Source organism: Rhinopithecus bieti, unplaced genomic scaffold (assembly GCF_001698545.2).
Source record: "Rhinopithecus bieti isolate Rb0 unplaced genomic scaffold, ASM169854v2 scaffold_20362, whole genome shotgun sequence".
NCBI classification, from domain to species: Eukaryota; Metazoa; Chordata; class Mammalia; order Primates; family Cercopithecidae; genus Rhinopithecus; species Rhinopithecus bieti.
This window is the reverse complement of record NW_016810160.1, coordinates 731,711-756,148: the sequence shown is the minus strand read 5'-3', so window position 1 is coordinate 756,148 and position 24,438 is coordinate 731,711. Positions and strand designations below refer to the sequence as shown.

The 24,438-nt window shown below is 43.7% G+C and overlaps 1 protein-coding gene across 1 annotated transcript; it reads left to right on the top strand.

Moving 5' to 3' along the window:
- Positions 1-230: 230 nt before the first annotated feature.
- Positions 231-19,632, top strand: SLC20A1 (solute carrier family 20 member 1). The gene is given in 11 exon segments (XM_017891487.1): positions 231-1,794; positions 2,228-2,827; positions 2,986-3,126; positions 3,315-3,400; positions 8,561-8,657; positions 12,894-13,013; positions 14,609-14,878; positions 14,987-15,545; positions 16,168-16,353; positions 16,929-17,013; positions 18,679-19,632. Coding segments are annotated over 10 exon segments (2,040 nt in total). The 5' UTR covers positions 231-1,794; positions 2,228-2,493; the 3' UTR covers positions 18,841-19,632.
- The last annotated feature ends 4,806 nt before the right edge of the window (positions 19,633-24,438 follow it).

The window sequence follows — 24,438 nt, the reverse complement described above, 5'->3', positions numbered from 1 at the left end:
TTAAATTGGCAGAACACTAAGGACTTTGAACAGATCATCCTTTTTACTCAATGTTTTCATAACCTTGAAGTGAAAGTGGAGGGAACAGTACGTTTTAAGGTGCCAGGATTACACTATGGGGTCAGTGCTCCCGGATATGAACTTCCTTTTTCAGACCGACCTTGGGAACTACAACTTCGTAAGTTGCTCATACAACTCCATCAAATGATACAGGTAGCTCAGAGGACATTCAGGTTGTTTAATCCTCTATAAATGACTCAGGCAGCAACAACTTACAATGTCTCTGTTTTTGCTATACAGTGCCCTCCTGCTAGAGATGGCAAAAATGTGGGGAGGGCTTCACAGCATTCTAAGACTGGTATTTCTGGCTGGAATTTTGGAATCTCACTACAATCCTGACAAGAGACCACGACCTTAATCTCCCATGGCACGACTGGTTAGTCTTGATCTTAAGCCATATAATCAACCCCCAAATGTGCATTAACACATCTAAATAATGTCAAAACTACTTTATATACCACGCAGGGGGCCAGAAATCAACCTTTCCCTCAAAAGGATAAGCTTTCAGGATGCAATAACATCCCTTTCCACCCTTTTCTACATCCTAAAACAGGAATATTCACGGTAACAGCAAAGCGGAAATCAGCTTTTCCTGAACATGTACTGAATTCTAGTCACATTCACACACGTTAATTCATTTAATTCCAGCCACAGGGTAGGCAGCCACTGTTAACATTTTACAATTGTGAGAACGCAGTCAGAGATCTGGGACTTGCTCAAGGTGACACACTGCAGCAAGGAGTCAGAATTTGAATTCGAAACAGTGTCCTTCCCCCTCGCCACAGCTGCGGCGTTACAAACACAGGTCAGTCACGGAGAAATTAATGAGCCACAGCCATCCTTGCAGCTCTGCGCCATAACTGGGGAGACAAGCTGGTTCCCGTGACTCTTCAGTCTTTCTGTTTTCACCCAAGTGCATGACTGCGGGAGCAAAGCGACCACGTGAGCATCCCCCCTTCCCCCAGGCGAGGGACAGTGCCAGGCCAAGGACAAGTCACAGGTGCAACAACGTGCCAGAACTGGATCCGGAGCCCCAGGGCGCAAGATCTCCCGCAGCGTCACCCGGCAGACGGGACGGGTGTGGCCACCGGGCGCGGCAGGTCATGCGTGTGCTGAAAGTGCGGCTGGAGGCGCGGACGGGTTTCCAGAGCCCCGAGAGAGGAGCTAGGAATGACTTTGGTCGCAGCCTCTGTAACCCCGCATGACGGCCTCCAGGGTGACGGCGAGGTCCCCCTCGGTCTCTGGCAGTAATTAGCCGGCGGGGCCAGACGCTGCGGAGACTCCAGGGCGAGGCCGCAGGGAGGGGGCTGTCCCGCCCCACGTGGACCAGCTCCCTGCTGGGGGCGTGGCCGCCGGCGCGTGCCGGGCCAATGAGCGCCACCGTCAGGCTCACCCGGCTGGGCACGCCGGGCCGAGGAGGGCTGCGTCATGCCGGGGGCGGGGCTCCGGGGCCGGCGCGAGGCACGGTGGGTCACGCGGGTCGCGGCGCGGGCTATAAGTAGGGGCCGGCGGCGTGCTCCGCTAGAGTGATGGCTGCCGGCGTTCGCTGCGTGTTTCTTCTTCTCGGCTGCTGAGGTTCCCCCCGCGGCTGCTTCCTGGGTAAGTCGTGAGTCCCGCGGAGCTGTCCCCGGTGCCGCCGACCCGGGCCGTGTGCTCGCCGACTGCAGGCGCGACCCGTGGCTCCCGCCGCCGCCTCGATCTCCTCGTCTCCCGCTCCGCCCTCCCTTTTCCCTGGTGAGTAGTGGCGCCGCCTCGTAATGGCTCTTTCTTCTACCGGGGGCCGGGCGCGGACGCCGTGGCGCTGGAGGCAGCCGGCGTGGGCGGCGCGACTGGCTTCTCTCGTTGCCGCTGGCCGCCTCCACTCCGCCAGTCCGCCCGCCCGCGGGCCTTTTTGGCGGTCCCTGGGCGGCGCGCGCGGGAACGGCCCTTTTCCGGTTTTCGCGCGGAGGGCGCGCGCGGGCTGGCAGCGCAGGGGCTGGGCTGGGCGCGCGCGGGCCGCCGAGGACCCGGAGCCACGTGCCGGGCCATCTCGCCCGTGCTGCTGGGGATGGGCGTCTGGAGTAGCCCACAGGGGCCACTGCGGGGTCCCGGGCGCGTGGGCAGAGCGGGGTGCCCCACTGGCCCCCCAGGGACACGCAGCTATTGTTATTTCCCCCCTCCTCCGCAGGATGAACTTGCGTCCTTTCTCTTCTCCGCCATGGAATTCTGCTCCGTGCTTTTAGTCCTCCTGAGCCAAAGAAACCCCAGACAACAGATGCCCATACGCAGCGTATAGCAGTAACTCCCCAGCTCGGTTTCTGTGCCGTAGTTTACAGTATTTAATTTTATATAATATATATTATTTATTATAGCAATTTTGATACCTCATATTCTGTTTACACATCTTGAAAGCCGCTCAGTAGTTCTCTTACTAAACAACCACTACTCCAGAGAATGGCAACGCTGATTACCAGTACTACAGCTGCTACCGCCGCTTCTGGTCCTTTGGTGGACCACCTATGGATGCTCATCCTGGGCTTCGTTATTGCATTTGTCTTGGCATTCTCCGTGGGAGCCAATGATGTAGCAAATTCTTTTGGTACAGCTGTGGGCTCAGGTGTAGTGACCCTGAAGCAAGCCTGCATCCTAGCTAGCATCTTTGAAACAGTGGGCTCTGTCTTACTGGGGGCCAAAGTGAGCGAAACCATCCGGAAGGGCCTGATTGACGTGGAGATGTACAACTCGACTCAAGGGCTGCTGATGGCCGGCTCAGTCAGTGCTATGTTTGGTAAGTTCTTTTTATGTTTTGTCCTCTTCGTGGTGGGTGAGCAGATTTGTATCATGGTGGTTACATTTTTGTGCTTAACCTTTTAGATTAACCTTTCTGAATGCGCCACTTACATAATGGAATTTTGCCATTTACTTAATAAAACTTGACTGTTTCAGGTTCTGCTGTGTGGCAGCTCGTTGCTTCGTTTTTGAAGCTCCCCATTTCTGGAACTCATTGTATTGTTGGTGCAACCATTGGTTTCTCCCTCGTGGCAAAGGGGCAGGAGGGTGTCAAGTGGTCTGAACTGATAAAAATTGGTATGTTTAATTCCAAATGGCTTCTTCATTTTCGTGTTTGTCGTTTGTTACCATGGCATTAGATATGGGAGTATGTGTTCTAACGTGGAGGGACAGACCAAAGAATTTTGAACTCTTAAACATTTAAAGTGGTTTCTGGTTTCTGATTTTCATTATTTGATATTTTTTCTTAATGTGTTCTATTCCAGTGATGTCTTGGTTCGTGTCCCCGCTACTTTCTGGAATTATGTCTGGAATTTAATTCTTCCTAGTTCGTGCATTCATCCTCCATAAGGTAACCTTTCTCCCCTGTGTGAAGACCTTTCATGGAACACACCCAATCGATTTCAAACCCAGTGGTATTTTTGCAGATGTGATTGGTGTATAGATATGCGGCCTTGGAAAGTTAAAAAAAGTTATTTTTTCTGTGTGTGTCTTGTATGTTGTGGAGTTCTCTGAAAGCAAGTTTTTAATACTCAAGAGGGCAGTCAGGAAGGAAGAATTGAATACTATGATGTGCCAAGAAATAGGAGAAGCTGGGAGCAAAAAAGTACAGAAATTTATTTTGGGTGGCTTTGTGTAGCTGTATACAGATTATTTGTTTAAACCACCATTATATTCAGGCTAATATAATGCGTAAGCTTGGAGTTCAAGACCGTGTTCCCTGTGGCTTTTTTAGTAAGCTGCCAGTTAAATGGGTCTCTGCAGTGCTGATTATCATAACCAGTTTATAAGCTTCTAGATGAGGACTCTGCCTCCCATAGTGACTTGACTCCAATTTCTCAGAATAGGTGAAAAGAACCAGTTAAAAGTAGTTTTTGGCTAAAAAATAAAAAAGATTCAGGCAACCATTTAATTTCCAGTCCATTTGAAAATCCCTTTTAAGTGACCCAATAGCATTTCTTTTATCAAGAAGTCATGCTGGCTCCAGAATAAATGTTGACAGGGGATTATGTTGGCATAGGACTGAGTTACAGTGAGAATAAATGCATTTTTCTCAGGACACAAAGTTGTCCTTTTTCTAAGATGAATGACTCTTAACAATCCATTGTAAGTTCTTAGAAATGTTCCTAAACTGTAGAAATCTGAGTGAGATAGCATAAATCCCAGCAGGTAAAAATGTGTTCAGACCCACTTGTCTGGTCTAGTTCTAAGCTTCTCTAGGGAAAGATTTGTCTCTTCTCTGTAGAAATTCTATGACTTGTAAAGTGATTCACTGATCACTTTTCCATAGCTGGAATCTGGCAGAATATAGGAGTTTAACACTTTGAAAACTTGAAATATCTTTAGCTTGGTATAATTTGAGAGTAAACAGTTCATTGATATTTATGAACTCTGAAGTTTGGTACTGTTTTATTCAGCAGATAGGTACGACAAGCATCTACCTTCCCCCTCCCTACAACTGTAGTGTATGATACTAGGATGCTTAAATTAGAGGCTCACCAGTAGTGATGGACCAGATCTTTTTTTTTAGTGTTTTTATTAGAATCCTGTATCTTGCTACTTAACAGAGTCAGAAGCATTAGTAGGATCTCCTGTTGTGAATTCCTGCTTGGTAAAGGTTTATACTGGCCCTGTGTTGATTACTGAGTAGTAGATCATTTTGTTTTTGGAGAGGGTTTGTGTGTTTCGCCTCCACAAAACACTTATTCCCCGGAGGGGGAATGGTGGTGCTCTGAGGTGCAAAGAAGGATTCTCAGGTGCCCAGAACCTCTCATTTGAGGAATGCATACCCCTGCGGTGTTAGTGAGAGCTGAAGTTAGATGTAGTAACTGATTTCTTATTTGTATATGTCTTATATGGGTATGGGAATGGGCATGATCAAATGATGACGAATGATTGGCATAGTGTTTAAAACAGTATTGACTTTGAGGGTGTCCCCCCACTCTGCACGCACACACACACACACTCTTGCAGGCCAATCCCTCAGTCACAGGAGTTTTTCAGATGAGTATGAATATTTCTGCTTCCTTTTAGGAGTTAAATTTCAAGAAAATATCCTTAGACTGGTAAGCTTTGGGTATCCTAACTGCTAAAATCTGAATATTTGACTTTTAAGATATATTCCAACTCTTAAATGTCTATCTTGAAAATTAAGATTGAAATGACTTTTTTTTTTAATTTCAAAAAATTGCTTTTAAACATTTTCTATTCTCTGAATGTTCCAAGTATGTTGGGAATCTGGTGGGAACAGACAGAATGGAGGTGAGTTAGTTCTGTTTAGGACTGGCATTGCACAGAAGGAATACTCTTCAGTGCTCCTGTTGAGTATTTTTAAATTCTAGTCAAAGAAAACAGAAACAGGGCTTTTGGCATTCTTATTTGTTAGAAAATATATCTAGGATATCTTCCCTTTTCTTTAGACAAAACCAGAATATCCAATACGTAAAAGTGAACTATTCTGGTGAAGATGGGGGGTTTTGTGAAGACCTTTCCCATCCCACATGACTAGACGAGGAGGCATTCACATTATTTCTAGGTGAAGTTTTACTTGTGTGTTAGGTGGATCTGTACAATGTTTTACCTTCTTCCTAGACTCTCCGAAACTTTCTCCGGAACTTTTGTTATTTTTTTAAACCATGAACCCGTATTTCATAATAAACGATTGGTATAGTAGTGTAATTCATACCCTACCCCATCCCCAACAACTTTGCATAGAGAGTACCTCAGACTTGTTTACCTCGGGGAATACTTAATTGGGCCATAATACAGGATAATAAATACACAGGCTGCTACTTCTGACTAGTCAATTACAGTTTGATTTATAGATAACCATATTACAAAATATCTTCCAAAATCTATTGAGAAGTCCCCACATAATGTCTTTAAAACTCTAAAGGGTTTTAATTTTGGGGGGTGGGAGTCTTGGGTTGGGTTTTTTGGAGGCTTTTTTTTGAGATAAGAGTCTCACTCCGTCGCCCAGGCTGGAATGCAGTGGCACGATCTGGGCTCACTGCAACCTCCGCCTCCTGGGCTCAAGCAATTCTCCTGCCTCAGCCTCCTGAGTAGCCAGGATTACAGGTGCGCGCCACCACACCCAACTAGTATTTTTGTATTTTTAGTAGAGACAGGGTTTCACCATGTTGGTCAAGCTGGTCTCGAACTCCTGACCTCATGTGCTCTGTCCGCCTTGGCCTCCCAAAGTGCTAGGATTACAGGCTTGAGCCACCACACCTGGCCCCCCCCCTTTTTTTTTTTTTTTAAGAAACGAAGTCTTGGCCGGGTGCGGTAGCTCAAGCCTGTAATCCCAGCACTTTGGGAGGCCAAGACAGGTGGATCACGAGGTCAGGAGATCAAGACCATCCTGGCGAGACTCCGTCTCCAAAAAAAAAAGAAGCAAAAAAAAAAAGAAGCGAAGTCTTGTCACCCAGGCTGGAGTACGGTGACTTAATTGTAGCTCACTGCAGCCTTGACCTCCCAGGCTCAAGCAATCCTTCTGCCTCAGCCTCCAGAGTAGCTGGGACTATGGGTGTGTGCCACCACATCTGGCTAACTTTTCATATTTTATAGAGGTGGGGTCTTGCTCTGTTGCTCAAGTTGGTCTTGAACTTCTGGGCTCAAGCCATCCCCCTGTCTCATCCTCCCAAAGTGCTGGGATTACAGACAAGACGTGAGCCACCACCACACCTGACCTGCATTTTCTTAAGACTAGTCTTTAGAATAAAAATACACACCTTAGTTTCCTAATTTTGTTGACTGCCCTCAGAGTTTGACCACTGTTGAGTTAGTTATTTAAGGATGCTTAACAGGATGCTTAACAGTTCTTGATTTCTGTAGGCTATTGTTTTTGTTTTGACTGTTTTACTATCTGTTAACATTCTCTATTAAACTATAGACAAGAGTTAAATTTTAGAGTGGTTTTCAGTGAGCGCCCATCTCTGCTAATTTGAAATGGTACCTTTACTTTACACTTGGGTCTGCGCTTTCCCTTGTTTCATTGGTCTTAAGCTACTAACTTTCCAGTGTATTGATTATTGGTAGAAGCTATAGGGTTTTACTCTTTGTTTTTGCTGCCCAAGATTTTCCATTGGAATTGTGATCAAGATAGCATTAAGCCTTTTAGGTTAAGGTCTTTATAAAGTTTTTAGCCTTCCCATGTATTTATTCAGATCTTTGCTCCCAATTTTTTTTTTTTTTTTTTTCCTGAGAGGGAGTCTTGCTCTGTTGCCCAGGCTGGAGTGAGGTGGTCCAATCTCCGCTCACTGCAACCTCTGCCTCCCAGGTTCAAGTGATCCTCCTGCCTCAGCCTCCTGAGTAGCTGGGACTACAGATGCTTGCCACCATGTCCGGCTAATTTTTTGTATTTTTAGTAGAGACAAGGGTTTCACTGTATTAGCTAGGATGGTCTCGATCTCCTGACCTCATGATTCTCCCGCCTTGGCCTCCCAAAGTGCTGGGATTACAGATGTGAGCCACCACGCCCAGCCTCCTCCCATTCTTTTGGTGTTTGACTTGGGTGTTCTATAGAATTAATACATACTAGGTATGGTAGAGTTCTTATTTTTAGTCACTGGCCTTACTGTTCCTTAAACATTTCAAATTTTTGCCTCAGGGCCTTTGCACTTGCTGATACCTCTGTCTGGAACATTCAGCACCCAAATAATCAGGTGGTTTGCCCCTTCTGTACCCCTAGTTAATGTACACAACTTGCTAGCTTACTACATTTATGCTCATTCCTTGACTCTTCCCCACCCGAATGGTACCCCTGCCATCACTCTCCTCTTACCCTTCTTTATTTTTCTTCACAGCATTTGTCACTATTTTATATTATTCCATACTAGAAGTGAATAATATAGGTGAGTGTGAATAATAATAATCAGGTGAGTGTCAGTTCTATTAGAACAGGAACTTGGTCTTACTCCCTCCTATATTTCAGTGCCCAGAATAGTGCTTGGCACACAGTCTGTTGAGTGAGTGGATGACCTTGTGTGCAATCAGTTATTATCGTTGAACTTTGGTGAAGCATCAATTATGGCATCTTTGTCAGATGTTTAGATAAGATGGTTGCCGTAGGTGTAGTCTGCATGTTGAATTTGTAGTCTTTGAAGGTATGAAGTCAGGTAAGCAAAATCCTAACATAGTCTGTTTCTTGACATCTCTTACAGATGTAGAGTATAGCCTATCCTCAGGTGTGTGCTCAAGTTTACATTAGGGCTTTTAGGTACCTTAGAATGTGGGTATTGCAGTCTTTATTCAGGAAGTTATCAGTCACTGGTACAGTTAGCCTTGTTATTAAAATAGAAAAAAAAAAAAAAAAAACAGGTAGAAGTTGGAATTAGCCTTTGTAGGAAGAATTCCAGGCGCAAATGCAGGTAAAACCCAGTTGTCCTTGGAAACTGCTCCGGAGGAACAGTTATTGGCACTATAATTCCCAAACCTACCCTGGTAAAAGATTCTGTGAAAATGGGTTAACCTTTATACCTTTTAAGATACTGATCTTAATGATGTTTTACAGGCAGATCCAGTTCCTAATGGTTTGCGAGCTTTGCCAGTTTTCTATGCCTGCACAGTTGGAATAAACCTCTTTTCCATCATGTATACTGGAGCACCGTGTAAGTACCTATCAAAATATTTAAATGTGAATTTAAAGTTGTTTACAAAACTTGCATTAAATGCCCAATTTACCCCTTTTTGCTTTACAGGGCTGAAATCTCCTAGAAGGTGGCTGGCCTGCGCCCATTTCAGAAGGCTGCAGGCTAGTGTACGCTGAGTTAACCTAGATAGTTTTTCAACCAAAGACATCTGCTCAGATTCTAAATCACTACAGACCTTTCCTCTTTAGTCTTCACAGGATCTACTGATAATATGATCATCTCCTTCCCTTTCTCCTGTCTATGCTAAAAATGCTGGAATTAATACTGACCTCAACTACTGAAGTCATTAGTTATATCTGATCTTCAGTAATCAGTCGTTTAGGACTGGTTTGCTGGATATTCTCATTTTTCTCTCCCAAATGGAGATATGATTGTTTCTAAGTACTAAACTTCCATGAATCTGCTTGAATGAGAAGAGTTGGGATGTTTACCACCTGCTCTAAGTGCACTTGGAAGAAGAATTCATGCAGCTAAGAGGAAAAATAATTTGTGAGAATATAAAGGTTGAAATGTTGATGACTTTCATGTTTGGGACTAAGGCAAGGCATGGATTAAATTATGGTGCTACAAGTTTAGCAACAACAAAAGATGGGTAACATAACTGGCAAGACAGTACAGTTTTGGTATCTTGGCTCATTTAAGCTGATGGTCTGTGACTACATAGGCAGTGATTTTTATTCTTTATACTGTGACCCACTGGATGAAATAGAGGACAAACGTGTATGTATGCAGAGAAAAAGATAACTGAAATAGTGTCGTGAAGCCACTTATGCTTACTCTGCTATGCACCCATATTTTCAAATTCTCTCTTTTTTTTTTTTTTTTTTTAACATTTGTTGTGGCCCACTGAAATGATTTCAGTTTTGACTAATGGGTTGTGACTTGCTTAAACCGCACTGAAGTGGTAAGTTGCTGACCCAAAATAGAGTTAGCTAAATATTTTCATTTTTTATTTATTTTTTTGAGACAGTTTTGCTCTTGTTGCCCAGGCTGGAGTGCAATGGCATGATCTTGGCTCACCACAACCTCCAGCTCCCGGGTTCAAGCAATTCTTCTGCCTCAGTCTCCCCAAGTAGCTGGGATTATAGGCATGCGCCACCACGCCCAGCTAATTTTGTATTTTTAGTAGAGATGAGGTTTCTCCATGTTGGTCAAGCTGATCTCTAACTCCTGACCTCAGGTGATCCACCTGCCTCAGCCTCCCAAAGTGCTGGGATTACAGGCATGATCACCACACCCGGCCAATACTTTAATTTTTTATCTTATTTTAGATTCAGGGATTATATGTGCATTTTGTTAGATGGAGCTAAGTATTTTTAATCTTGCTTTTATTCTTGGAATGATCAGGAACAAAACAGACAAGTTTAAGAAAATATTGTTCTTAGGATATACTGAACTCTTATGTGCAGGTGAAGAGAAGCTTGTATGCCAGATTTCCATTGTAAAATGAGTTATTTGTGATAAGCTAAAAAGTCTCCTATTGAGGCTCTTAGCACTCATTGTTTACGTGGTAGAAGCAAAGCTCAGAGTTGAGTGAAATTAGAATCATTTGGAAACAGAAACGTAGGTATTTTTGTTCTGTCCTTTATGGATCATTTATGAGAAAAACCAGTCTCTTCCCCTTTTGACTTGGAATGTAGACCAACTTGTGATAGACAATACTTTCATGTATATTTTAGTTTGTGTGACCACATGATCAAAATTGAAAGCAGAAATTAAAAGATATATAGTCACCATAGAGTTGTAGTTTGGTGCCAGGTGCCATGGCTCATGCTTGTAATCCCAGCACTTGGGGAGGCCGAGGTGGGTGGATCATGAGGTCAGGAGTTCAAGACCAGCCTGGCCAGGATGGTGAAACCTTGTCTTTACTAAAAACTGCAAAAACTAACCTGGTGTGGTTGCAGGCGCCTGTAATCCCAGCTACTTGGAAGGCTGAGGCATGAGAAGCACTTGAACCTGGGAGGTGGAGGTTGCAGTGAGCCAAGATCGTGTCACTGCACTCCAGCCTGGGCAACAGTGAGATGCTGTCTCAAAAAAAAAAAGAATTACAATTTTGAAGGGACCTCAATTTGTTTCTGATTTATTTATTTATTTATTTTTTGAGATGGTGTCTTGCCCTGTCACCCAGGCTGGAGTGCATTGGTGCGATCTTGGCTCACTGCAACCTCCACCTCCTGGGTTCGAGCAGTTCTCTTGCTTCAGCCTCCTGAGTAGAGTAGCTGGGATTACACATGTGCATCACCACGCCCCAGCTAATTTTTGTATTTTTAGTAGAGACGTGGTTTCACCATGTTGGCCAGGCTGGTCTCGAACTCTTGACCTCAGGTGATCCACCCACCTCAGCCTCCCAAAGTGCTGGGATTACAGGTGTGAACTGCCGCGTCTGGCCTTGTATCTATTTTTAAAGATTAATCATTTTGGGGTTTAATAGAATTTCCAGTTTATAAGTACAGTCACTGACTTCATGGTTCAGTCTTCAGTTGTTTGACTTTTTGATGGATTTATAGGTACATAACCTCATTGTAAGTTGAGGAACATCTGTGATTTCATACATAGCAAGCAAAATAAAGCAAAACAAGCAGAAGTAACTAAGCTATTTCTAGATATCAACTACAGATCATTATAATATCTTTTATATTTTTATTTACCTTTTTTTTTTTTTCAGGGATGGGGTCTTGCTGTGTTGCCCAGGCTGGCCTTGTATTCCTGGGCTTAGGGGGTTCTCCCACTTCAGTCTCCTGAGTAGCCAGAGATCATTATAACATCTGTTAGACTTAAATAGGATTATATAGTGCTTTACTTCTTTTTTGTTTTTGTAATGGAGTTTCACTCTTGTCACCCAGGCTGGATGGAGTGCAGTGGTGCGATCTTGGGTCACTGCAGCTTCCACCTCCCGAGTTCAAGTGATTCTCCTGCCTCAGCCTCCCGAGTAACTGGGATTACAGGTGCCCACCACCACATCTGGCTAATTTTTGTGTTTTCAGTAGAGACGGGGTTTCACCAGGCTGGTCTTGAACTCCTGACCTCAGGTGCTCTGCCCGTCTCAGCTTCCCAAAGTGCTGGGATTACAGGTGTGAGACACTGTGCCTGGCCAGTACTTTACTTCTGTCTGTAGTACAGGCTAATGGTTTGGAGCATACTGGCATGCATATGACAATCAGATAATGACTAATATTACTCATCCTTAAACCATGTGACCAGTGTTGCTAGGCAAGTCTTTTTTTAAGAAAAGACTTGTTAGTGAAATTACCACTAAATTTTGTGTGTGTGTGAAAGACAAAACTTTTTTTTTTTTTTTTTTGAGACAAAGTCTCGCTTTGTCACCCAGGCTGGGGTGCAGTGGCGCAATCTCAGCCCACTGCAGCCTCCGTCCTGTACCCCCAGGGTCAAGTGATTCACCTCAGCCTCCCCAGTAGCTGGGATTACAGGCGCCCACCACCATGCCCGGCTAATTTTTTTCTGTATATTCAGTAGAGACGGGGTTTTGACATGTTGGCCAGGCTGGTCTTGAACGCCTGACCTCAAGTGATCTGCCCGCCTGGCCTCCCAAAGTGCTGGAATTACAGGCATGAGCCACCTTGCCTGGCCGAAAGACAAAACTTTTAAAACTATTCCTTAAATTATTAATTTTTGTTAGATAATATCCTTGTTTTCTGTATCTTTGATATTGCTTTCAAGGAGATAATCTCATTAAAGCATTTTACTAAAGGCCATTACAATGAATATCATCACTTTTTTACAGAATTCTGTCAGCATGACAAATGTGACTACTGAGACATTGTTTTAACATTAAGTTTGTAGGTGGTAATGGAATATGTGGCAGTTATGATCATGAGCTAGGGAGTGGGACACTTTCTTTTTCATAGCTAGTCATAGGTCCTTAGCATATAGTGATCCTTGTTATCTTCCAAGGTGAAGAAAGGAAAAAGGCTCTGTGTTGAGAAGCATAGGACACTTGAGTCCCGCAGGTGTTCAAGTGGGCCAGGCTGGTGTGGATTTTCAGATGACCATTGAGTTTTTCTCCCAAATTTGTATAGGCACTAGCACAGTAATCCTGTGCACTTAAATCTGGCAGCAGTTGTCAAGGGTGATGGGCTGGCATGGGGAACGCCTCAGTCCCCAGAGGAGGGTTTACACAGTATTGCAGGGGGCTGTTGCCCTGGGGTTTTCAAGATGCACCATTTTATCTCCTAGTGCTGGGCTTTGACAAACTTCCTCTGTGGGGTACCATCCTCATCTCGGTGGGATGTGCAGTTTTCTGTGCCCTTATCGTCTGGTTCTTTGTATGTCCCAGGATGAAGAGAAAAATTGAACGTAAGTAATAACCTATAGCAGAAACGTTTATCTAATAATGTTGTATTTATTTATTTTTTATTTGGCCACCTGTAAAAATCTATTAGGAGAGATTGGCAAAATAAGAGATTTTAAAGAGAAATTTGAGGATATGGGTTTGTTGTCCAAACTGTGTTCTTAAATGGACCTACATGACCTAAGACCTAGTGATAGAGAGTATTCAGTCTATGCTGTAGAGACAATCTGGGCATTGAATTTTTTTTTTTTTAATGTTCCTTGATCAGTTGCCAGTGACATGATAGATAAATTGAGAAATCATAGCCTACATTTACTGAGAAGTACAAGGATACCTGAATGAAAAATAAGGGGTAGATACAAGATATTTTCGTAGAGGTAAATACCCCAACTACTTCTGTGTATAACTTCAGATTCAGACAAGCAAAGCTAAGTCTAATGTGTACATGTTGTATATGGGCTAGAATACATGTAGACATTGTATTGCAGTATACAATACAAATACATATACAAACACATTGCGTGTCTGCTAGAATTGTAGCACAGATTCTAGAAGTAAACATTTTCAGGTGTCATGTGAAGGAATCATTTAGGCCATTACAACACACTCCTGTAATACTGAGTAAATTTTGGTTAGTATCAGGCTTTTTTTTTTTTTTCCCCCCTTTAAAGAGTCATTTTCTGCCCTTTTCATCTATGTGAAGGCTGGGTTAGCAATTTCAGGTTTATCCTTCTGCCCTTTTCATCTGTGTGAAGGCTGGGTTAGCAATTTGAAGTTTATCCTTTCGAAGGTGAGGGATGCACAGACTGCAGTGGCGTTAGGAAGAATGCTGCGTCACCGCAGCTGAACCGAGGGGCCTCCAAGAGGTTCTGTGCTAGTCTGGCTGTGCCGAGTGCACGGTGGAAACCAGGCTTTCGGGACTCTCTGACCTCATTTTCCCTCTCTGGGAGGAGATGAGATAAGTCTTGCTTTATGTCAGAAAGTCTGTAGTTCGAGGTGCCTGAATGGATAGGTCAGCATACTGAGCACTGGCATGAGAGAGAGGCAGAAGATACTCTGGTCTGCCTGTGGGATTTAGAGCCTTGATGCACATCTTTTTGTTTTGTAGAGATGGAAATTAAAGTTGTCATCTTTAGTTCACTGCATTGAGCTGTGCCACTTTGCTCGAATTGTTGGACTGAAATTTGAGAGAATCCTCTTTTCAAAAGAACAGAATTCGATACTGTTCAAGATTTTTAGTTTCAGATTATCAGCCCCATGGTTGAGCTACTTTCCACTACAGAATGAGTCAGCAGGGAGCTAAGAAGGGTTCTTATATCTGTAAAGGGTTGTAAAAATAAAAACAAAACAAGAATGTGCTACAGAAGCCCATAAAACCTAAAATATTTACAGAAAAACTTTGGGACCCCTGACATAGGGTGTTCTGCATTGCTGGTTGTTCCCAAGTGAGAGTTGCTGGCAAATGATGAAGCGGGCAGGAAAAATGGTCCTGAATGTTAACTGAAGTTCACATACATTCTTGTTTTGAGATGAGTTTTTTGGGGTGGAGGAAAAGTATAGTGACAACCAAACCAAAAAAACCCTTTTTTTTTTTCCCTAGGAGAAATAAAGTGTAGTCCTTCTGAAAGCCCCTTAATGGAAAAAAAGAATAGCTTGAAAGAAGACCATGAAGAAACAAAGTTGTCTGTCAGTGATACTGAGAACAGGAATCCTGTTGCTGAGATAGGGCCTGCCACTCTGCCCCTCCAGGCTGTGGTGGAGGAGAGAACAGTCTCATTCAAACTTGGAGATTTGGAGGAAGCTCCAGAGCGAGAGAGGCTTCCCAGCGTGGACTTGAAAGAGGAAACCAGCATAGATAGCACCGTGAATGGTGAGTTGGAATTCCTGGTTTCACTTTGTTACCTGCGGTGGTGAGGAGGCTTATTGTTTTGGATTTGATGCTTTTTGTATTAAATGTCACCTTGGTGGTCTTGACTAGGTGCAGTGCAGTTGCCTAATGGGAACCTTGTCCAGTTCAGTCAAGCTGTCAGCAACCAAATAAACTCCAGTGGCCACTACCAGTATCACACCGTGCATAAGGATTCTGGCTTGTACAAAGAGTTGCTCCATAAATTACATCTGGCCAAGGTGGGAGATTGCATGGGAGACTCTGGTGACAAACCCTTAAGGCGCAATAATAGCTATACTTCCTATACCATGGCAATATGTGGCATGCCTCTGGATTCATTCCGTGCCAAAGAAGGTGAACAGAAGGGCGAAGAAATAGAGAAGCTGACGTGGCCTAATGCAGACTCCAGGAAGCGAATCCGAATGGACAGTTACACTAGTTACTGCAATGCTGTGTCTGACCTTCACTCGGCATCTGAGACAGACATGAGTGTCAAGGCAGAGATGGGTCTAGGTGACAGAAAAGGAAGTCATGGCTCTCTGGAAGAATGGTATGACCAGGATAAGCCTGAAGTCTCTCTCCTCTTCCAGTTCCTGCAGATCCTTACAGCCTGCTTTGGGTCATTCGCCCATGGTGGCAATGACGTAAGGTCAGTTGACATTGATGTTAGTGTTGCTAACCCTATTTTTAAACTGTTTGTCCTTGTTATAGCCTGTGCTTGTGGTAGTGGTACTCCTAGCATTTATGGGACCCCAAATAATCCAAATAGGATGAGGTAATAGCAGTTCTTGACATAATGAGACAGTACAGTTTTATTCTTTGGAGGAATTACAAACAATGTTTATTTTGGTAGTTGATAAATATAAACAGATATTCTTCACAGAGAAGGCTTTTGTCTATCAGGATGAGATTCAGTTCTTTGATAATGAATTGTGGAATGTAAGATAAGATGTAAGATGGAAAACTTAAGTTTTTCATATGGAATGATTTTGTAGTTTGGTTTGTAAACTGTTTATTGGAACCCGAGAGTTGCTTTAAGCTGCCTATAGGAGGAAAGAGGCCACCATTTGTGTGGCATTCCCTCCATCAGAGTTGTGTTCATGTTTCTGTTGTATATGTTGGGGTTCCATTTATTTCCTTAGAAAGGCTCTTTGGCCAGATGAGCTTGAAAGCTGTACTTTAGACAACCTGGTAGGTCATTCAGCAGATTGGGTCTTGCCAAGATCTAGTTCTGCCTGAAAAGTCACTTCTGTCCTCTTTGTTTCTTCCAGCAATGCCATTGGGCCTCTGGTTGCTTTATATTTGGTTTATGACACGGGAGATGTTTCTTCAAAAGTGGCAACACCAATATGGCTTTTACTCTATGGTGGTGTTGGTATCTGTATTGGTCTGTGGGTTTGGGGAAGAAGAGTTATCCAGACCATGGGGAAGGATCTGACACCGATCACACCCTCTAGGTAAGTAGGTGGAGCAGGTTCTACAAATGTCAGTACTCATTTTTTTCAGAGATACAATACTGTCGAGTGCTAACACAAATCTCTTGTTGAATGTAACCAAGTTCCTGATGTTCTTATTGTCGGTGTGTTCTTTTTAGATTTTACTTGTCTGGCCCTTAAACATTTTGGTCAGACATTTTACCCATTCAGCTCTGGGGATCTCTGAAGAAAATGACTTTTCTGAGAAAGCTGTGTGTGCTAAGAGGGGATAGTTCCATATCCTTGCCTTTTATTTGTCTTTACTTGGGAGCTAAGACTCAATGTTTACCAAACTCTTCAAAATAAAAGAGCAAATTTTATTTAATAGTGGGATTTCAGAAAAACGTAAAACTTGAAACCTTCGAATAAGGAAACTGGGCATCCGTGGCCTGATTTAAATAAAGTAGATAAATCTTAGGGGTTATAGCACATAAAGATGTCAGTGGAGGTTTTGTGACTGAGTAGAACAAAACAGGACTGTGTTAACTTGAGGCGTAGTGTTAGCTTCTCAAAAAAGTCAAACTTACTTCCTGACAAGAATCCTTTTGTGTCTATAGTGGCTTCAGTATTGAACTGGCATCTGCCCTCACTGTGGTGATTGCATCAAATATTGGCCTTCCCATCAGTACAACACATTGTAAAGTAAGTGTAATGCCAATGTGTGTCTTTCAAATGGTTCTTCTACTAATATGTAGGGTTTTTAATTTTACTTCTCTGATACTTTGATTTAGAAGGTTTTGTGCAGTTGGAATCTTGAAGAGTTCATAAATCTAGGACAAGCATGCAGTTTCTTGTGTCTATTCTTGTTTAAGCAATTAAATAGATATTCTCCCCAAATAATAGAAACATTCTTTTATATAGAGCTTACTGTAATTTCTGGTTACTAATCTCTTCCTTTGTTACTTAATCCTCTCTCATTGTAGTCTCTTTATAATATATATATATTTTTAAAATCTCAAGAGTCATTTCTACTTGGCACCTTTATGTTTTATTTATTTACTTAGGAGTTGGAGTCTTGCTCTGTGGCCCAGGCTGGAGTGCGGTGACGCAATCTCGGCTCACTGCAACCTCCGCCTCCTGGGCTTGAATGATTCTTGTGCCTCAGCCTCCCAAGTAGGTGGGATTACAGGCACCTGCCACCATGCCTGGCTAATTTTTGTATTTTTAGTAGACACATGATTTCACCATGTTGGCCAGGCGGGTCATGAATTCCTTCCTGACCTCAGGTGATCTACCTGGCTTGACCTCCCAAAAGTTCTGGGATTACATGCATGAGCTACTGCTGCCAGCTGACACCATTATGTCCTTTGTCTTTGGGGAAGCCATTCAGAGCAGGGTAGGTGTATGCTTAAAAACCGGTGGGTGCTTTAATTCTGGCCAGGTGGGTTTCTGCTGCCATTTGTGGTGGCTGAAGGCCTGGTTCTAACAAGTCTGTGAGGCTTGCCAAAATGTTGGCAAGGCAGTTTATTTACAGAAGGCATATATTCAGGGCTTCTCGGGATTGAAATACTGAGAAACAAATCTTAAGGTTGTCTGATGATAATCTAATAATTATAGGAAAAGAAAGAAACTGGTTTCCTTAAGAGCATTTAAGCTGGTCCATCATGGATCCTGCTGAGTCATCTATTTGCTGCCAGGTTGTGTCTCCTGGCAATCGTTTATTAGGTTTAATATCAGCCACTCTGTAAATATTAGGAAGACTTACAGCGCAATTTGTTGTTAAAAGCAGTGTATAAGCCGGGCGCGGTGGCTCACGCCTGTAATTCCAGCACTTTGGGAGGCCGAGGCAGGCGAATCACGAGGTCAGGAGTTTGAGACGAGCCTGGCCAATGTAGTGAAACCCCGTCTCTAGTAAAAATACAAAAAATTAGCTGGGCGTGGTCGCGGGTGCATGTAATCCCAGCTACCTGGGAGGCTGAGGCAGGAGAATCACATGAAGCCAGGAGGCAGAGGTTGCAGTGAGCCGAGATTGTGCCACTGCACTCCAGCCTGGGCAACAGTGTGAGACTCTGTCTCAAAAAAATAATAATAAATAAAATAAATAAGCAGTGTATATTCATTAAATTTTAGTAGCTTAGAAGGGGAAAAGAAATAGTTCTTGTGTCCTTTTACTGCCGTTAGTATAGATTATGATTGGATTTTCAAAGTGCCTTCATTTTCCCATCTTAACCTATTGTAAACCGGCTTTCTTGGACTTGGTCTTGTCCAGGGGTCTGGGGCTCCTTGTCCAAACAGTCTCAGGTGTCTGTTTGCCAAAATACTATTGCCAGTTTAATTACCTGTTTCCTTGGTCTGTTTCTCTTTTAGGTGGGCTCTGTTGTGTCTGTTGGCTGGCTCCGGTCCAAGAAGGCTGTTGACTGGCGTCTCTTTCGTAACATTTTTATGGCCTGGTTTGTCACAGTCCCCATTTCTGGAGTTATCAGTGCTGCCATCATGGCAGTCTTCAGATATGTCATCCTCAGAATGTGAAGCTGTTTGAGATTAAAATTTGTGTCAATGTTTGGGACCACCTTAGGTATTCCTGCTCCCCTGAAGAATGATTATGGTGTTATTGAAGACTGACAAGAGTCTTTTTATTTGGGAGCCAGAGGAGGGAAGTGTTACTTGTGCTATAATTGCTTTTGTGCTAAATATGAATTGTCTCAAAATTAGCTATGTAAAATAGCCAGGGTTCCACTGGCTCCTGCTGAGGTCCCCTTTCCTTCTGGGCTGTGAATTCCTGTACATATTTCTCTACTTTTTGTATCAGGCTTCAATTCCATTATGTTTTAATGTTGTCTCTGAAGATGACTTGTGATTTTTTTTTTTTTAAAACAACCATGCAGAGCCATTTGACAGAGTATGCTCTGCTTTGTTGGTTTCACCAGCTTCTGCCCTAACATGCACAGGGATTTAACAACAAAAAAATATAACTAAAACTTCCCTTGTAGTCTCTTATATAAGTAGAGTCATTGGTACTCTGCCCTCCTGTCAGTAGTGGCAGGATCTATTGGCATATGTGGGAGCTTCTTAGAGGGATGAGGTTCTTTGAACACAGTGAAAATTTAAATTAGTAACTTTTTTAAAGCAGTTCATTGACTGACTGCTAAGAAGAAGTAAGAAGGAAAAGCCTTTTGGCAATCTTGGTTATTTAAGATTTCTGGCAGTGTGGGATGGATGAATGAAGTGGAATGTGAACTTTGGTCAAGTTAAATGGGACAGCCTTCCATGTTCATCTGTCTACCTCTTAACTGAATAAAAAAGCCTACAGTTTTTAGAAAATTTGTTCTCATGGTTTTCATTCATACTTGAATCATCTGGGCTTCTGAACAGTTCACCTTATATCATTCTTTTTTTTTTTTTTTTTGAGACAGAGTCTCGCTGTGTCGCCCAGGCTGGAGTGCAGTGGTATGATCTTGGCTCACTGCAAGCTCTGCCTCCCAGGTTCAAGCGATTCCCCTGCCTCAGCCTCCTGAGTAGCTGGGATTACAGACACACACCACCACGCCTGGCTAATTTGTATTTTTAGTAGAGATGGGGTTTCACCATGTTAGCCAGGATGGTCTCGATCTCCTGACATTGTGATCTCCCCGCCTTGGCCTCCCAAAGTGCTGGGATTACAGGCGTGAGCCACCGCACCTAGCCTATCATTCTTAGGAGATATGAATATCTTAACAAGTGAGGGCTACTGTCCAACTTAAAGCTCCCCACTCCTCCCTGTTAGGTTTCTTGTGTACCCAGAATATACATGACATTATTCCATAGGGACTGTTAATAGCAACCTGACATTTTCCCTCTTAGTAACACAGCCCATACACCTTCATGTTAGCACACGTGGTATTGTTTTTTTTTTGTTTTTTTCCAGTTTTTTCTTTTGATACTTTTTGTTTGTGTTTTTGAGATGGAGTCTCGCTGTGTCACCAGGCTGGACACTGCAGTTGTGTGGTCTCGGCACACTGCAACCTCAGCCTCCTGGTTTCAAGCAATTCTCCTGTCTCAGCCTCCTGAGTAGCTGGGACTACAGGCGCTCTCCACCACGTCTGGCTAATTTTTAGTAGAGACAAGCTTTCGGCATGTTGGCCGGGCTGGTCTCAAACTTGACCTCAAGTGATCCGCCTGACTTTGCCTCCCAAAGTGCTAGGATTATAGCCATGAGCCACTGCATCTAGCCTACTCATGGTTTTTAGCAGCCAAAGATTTACTGTTGAATGGACAACTTTATTTTACTATTTTATGTAGATTGTTTTTAGCTTTGGTATTAGGGTAAACCCTTGAACAGTGTGGAGGTCAGGCACCAACCCCCATGCAGTCAAAAGCCATGTACAACTTTTGATTCTAAAAACTTGACTACTAATAGCCTACGGTTGACCAGAAGCCTTAGCAATAACATAAACAGTTGTGAACACATATTTTACATGTTATATGTATTATATACTGTATTATAATGTAAGCTAGAGAAAAGGAAATATTAAACCATAAGGGAGACAACATTTACTATTTATTAAGTGGAAATGCATCATAAAGGTCTTCATCCTTATCATCTTGAGTAGACTGAGGAGGAAAGGAGGAGTTGGTCTTGCTGTCTCAGGGATAGCAGAGATGAAAGTAAGTCTGCATATAAGTGGATTCTGCAGTTCAGACTAGTGTTCAAGGAACATCAGTACAAGGAAAGCAAAAATGAGGGGGGCAATGTGTAGCTAAGTTCGTTTAGAAGTTCTCAGTATTGGATTATTCTGTCCTGACCCATTTTTACCTTTGATCAGAAGTTGATGAAAAGTACATTTCTTGGCAAACTAGGTTGATAGTTCCTGTCCTGAGGGTGTGGGACAATACTTTTGAATTTTGAGTTTATTCAGAGCATTTCGCTAGAAACCAACACTGAGAATCTAACAGGGTAAGGCAGTACCTAGTCTGACCTCTGCCTGTAAGGTTAGGCCACTGGCTGGGTACATACCATTGCATCCTGTTGTCAGTTTAATGATCTTGCAGAAGACTTCTCCATGAATGTTTGCCATTTAGTGTCAGGCCTTATACTAAGTTTTTACATACGTTTAATCCTCATGGCCTTTTGTGGTAGATCTTGTCCTGATTTTGTACATGATGAAACTGGCATGGAGAACATCTATATTTGCCCAGTGTTGTAAGTTAGCAGAGGATTGACGTTAGTTGTAGCCTTTGGGGCCGGCTGAAACTAGCTTTATGACTTGTTACTTGAGGGAAGGGAGGGTAGGGAGCTGTTGTAAAGGGCAACTGAGCATTAGGCCTTGAACTGAGGGTCTAGGGGGAGACCCTCAAGAGTTCTGGCACTGCCTTCCCTTCGTGCTGGATGACCTCACATAAGCCCAGATCCTTTCAGAGCCCAGTGATTACATGGCGAAGAGGACTCTCCCTGGCATTTTCACTTGGCTCAGGACAGAACACCTGAGAAAATCCTTAGACCAAGCTTGTCCAGCTGAAGACAGTTTTTCCAGTGTGGCCCAGGGAAGTAAAAATATTGGACGCCCCTGATGTGACCAAGGATGTGTTTCTGTAGACAGAGCGGGTAGACCTGGGTGAGAGGAGCCCCTGAAGCTAGGAAGGGACCAGACAAGAGAGGTTATATTTCTACTTCAGTTGTCTGCCATGGGGCAGGGACACATGGTGGTGAGAACCCTGGCTTTTTTTGTTTTTGGCATAGACATTGCCTTTTTTTTTTCTTTTTTTGAGACCAAGTTTCACTCTTGTCGCCCAACTGGAGTGCAATGGCGTGTTGTGAGCTCACTGCAATCTCTGCCTCCCAGGGTTCAAGTGATTCTCTTGCTTCAACCTCCTGAGTAGCTGGGATTACAGGCTTGCACCACCACGCCGGACTGATTTTTGTATTTTAGTAGAGACAGGATTTCACCGCATTGGCCAGGCTGGTCTCAAACTCCTGACCTCAGGTGATCCACCTGCCTTGGCCTCCCAAAGTGCTGGGATTACAGGCATGAGCCATGGCACCCAACTGACATTGCCTTTTCTTAACCAAAAGTTTTGTTTATTTTAAATCAAACTTATATGTGCAAATTGAAGAGCCAGCTTGTCCAACAAGGCTTGGAACAAAAACAGGTCTGCCAACATTTCCCTTTAATGAGGCAATCACTTTCTATTCTTTTGGTATTTGCCTCTGTATATCTAAATGATATATTTGTGTTACTATGTCCCTCTCGCATTTTTTGGCTGAGTGTGGGTGACACTTCTGGGACTACTGGGCCTTTGTCTTGGGTAGGAGTTCACTAGGGGTGACTTTTGCTGCCCTCAGTCCCCATTTGTGACTCTCCCTTATCCCATTTATGGTAATAATATTTGGAGACATTTTCGGTTGTCACAGTCGGGGGATGGTACTGACCAAGGATGCTGCTGTAAGCATCCTACAGTACACAGGGCAACTCCACAACAGAAAATACCTGGGCTGAAATGTCAGTAGCGCTGAGGTTGAGAAACCCAGACATAGGGGTGATCTGGTTGGGCTCTTTCCTTGGAGGAACCCCAGAAAAGCTTCAGAAGGCTAAAAGCCTGACTAATGAAAGTTCTAGGGCTCAGTGGGGGAAGTGGTCACCACATATTTTAACCTCACTATTTTCAGCCTAGACAGCCCATCCTTTGGGTGGCTTCAATAGGCATGGGTTTAGTTACCACAGTTTAGGTAAATACCAGTCCCCTGACAACACAGCTCATATTTCAGTTACTGTGGTCTACTAACTGAGTAAGTATAAAGCAAAGCCTTCAGTGTTAGCTCTTCAGTCCACAGATCACCTTTAGAAAACAATAGGCACATCATGATGGGTGATCTGTCATGTCACTTCCTTCAAAGTCTGTTGGTGATGGGCTACTGTACAGCTGTTACTCAGTTCACTCCAGATGAGAAAGCTTTTGGTTGTGTTGCCTTCTTATCTTCCAGTGGGAAAGATACTACTTAAGCTAACTTTCTGTACTACTATGGGATTATGCTCCAGTTCTTTTTGGGGCTTGAGTGAAAATGAAAATTTGCTTTTTACCATCAAACACAGCTTTCATTAATCCAGCCAATGCACAAACAGATCATTTTGATTTTTTTTTTTTTTTTTGAGACAGTGACTCGCTCTGTCACCCAAGCTGGAGTGCAGTGGTGCGATCTTGGCTCACTGCAACCTCCCGCTCCCGGTTCAAAGGATTTCCTGCCTCAGCCTCCCAAGAGCTGGGATTACAGGTGAGCACCACCACACCTGGCTAATTTTTATTTTTATTATTTTTTTTTGAGACAGAGTCTTATTCTGTCACCCAGGCTGGAGTGCAGTGGTGCGATCTTGGCTCACTGCAACCTCTGCCTCCTGGGTTCCAGTGATTCTCCTGCCTCAGCCTCCTGGGTAGCTGGGACTACAGGTGCATGCCACCATGCCCGGCTAATTTTTGTATTTTTAGTAGAGATGGGGTTTCACCATGTTGGCCAGGCTGGTCTCAAACTCCTGACCTCGTGATCTGCCTGCCTCGGCTTACCACAGTGCTGGGATTGCAGGTGTGAGCCACCATGCCTGGCCACACCCAGCTAATTTTTGTATTTTTAGTAGAGACGGGGTTTCACCATGTTGGCCAGGCTGGTCTTGAACTCCTGACCTCAAGTGATCCACCCGCCTTGGCCAGGGCGGTCTTGAACTCCTGGCCTCAAGTGATCCACCCACCTTGGCCTCCCAAAGTGCTGGGATTACAGGTGTTAGCCACTGCACCTAGGCATTATTTTGATTTTTAAAGCTCATTATCTTCTATGGAGTTTTGATAGGCCATTGGTGCTATATCCAGAGATCTTGCTTTTTTTATTTTTATTTTTATTTTTTTTTCTGAGGTGGAGTCTTGCTCTGTCGCCCAGGCTGGAGTGCAGTGGTGCGATCTCGGCTCACTGCAACCTCCATCTCCCAGGTTCAAGCGATTCTCCTGCCTCAGCCTCCCGAGTAGCTGGAACTACAGGTGCATGCCACCACGCCAGGCTAATTTATTGTGTTTTTAATAGAGGTGGGATTTCACCATGTTAGCCAGGATGGTCTCGATCTGACCTCGTGATCCACCCACCTTGACCTTGCAGTTTTTTTTTTTTTT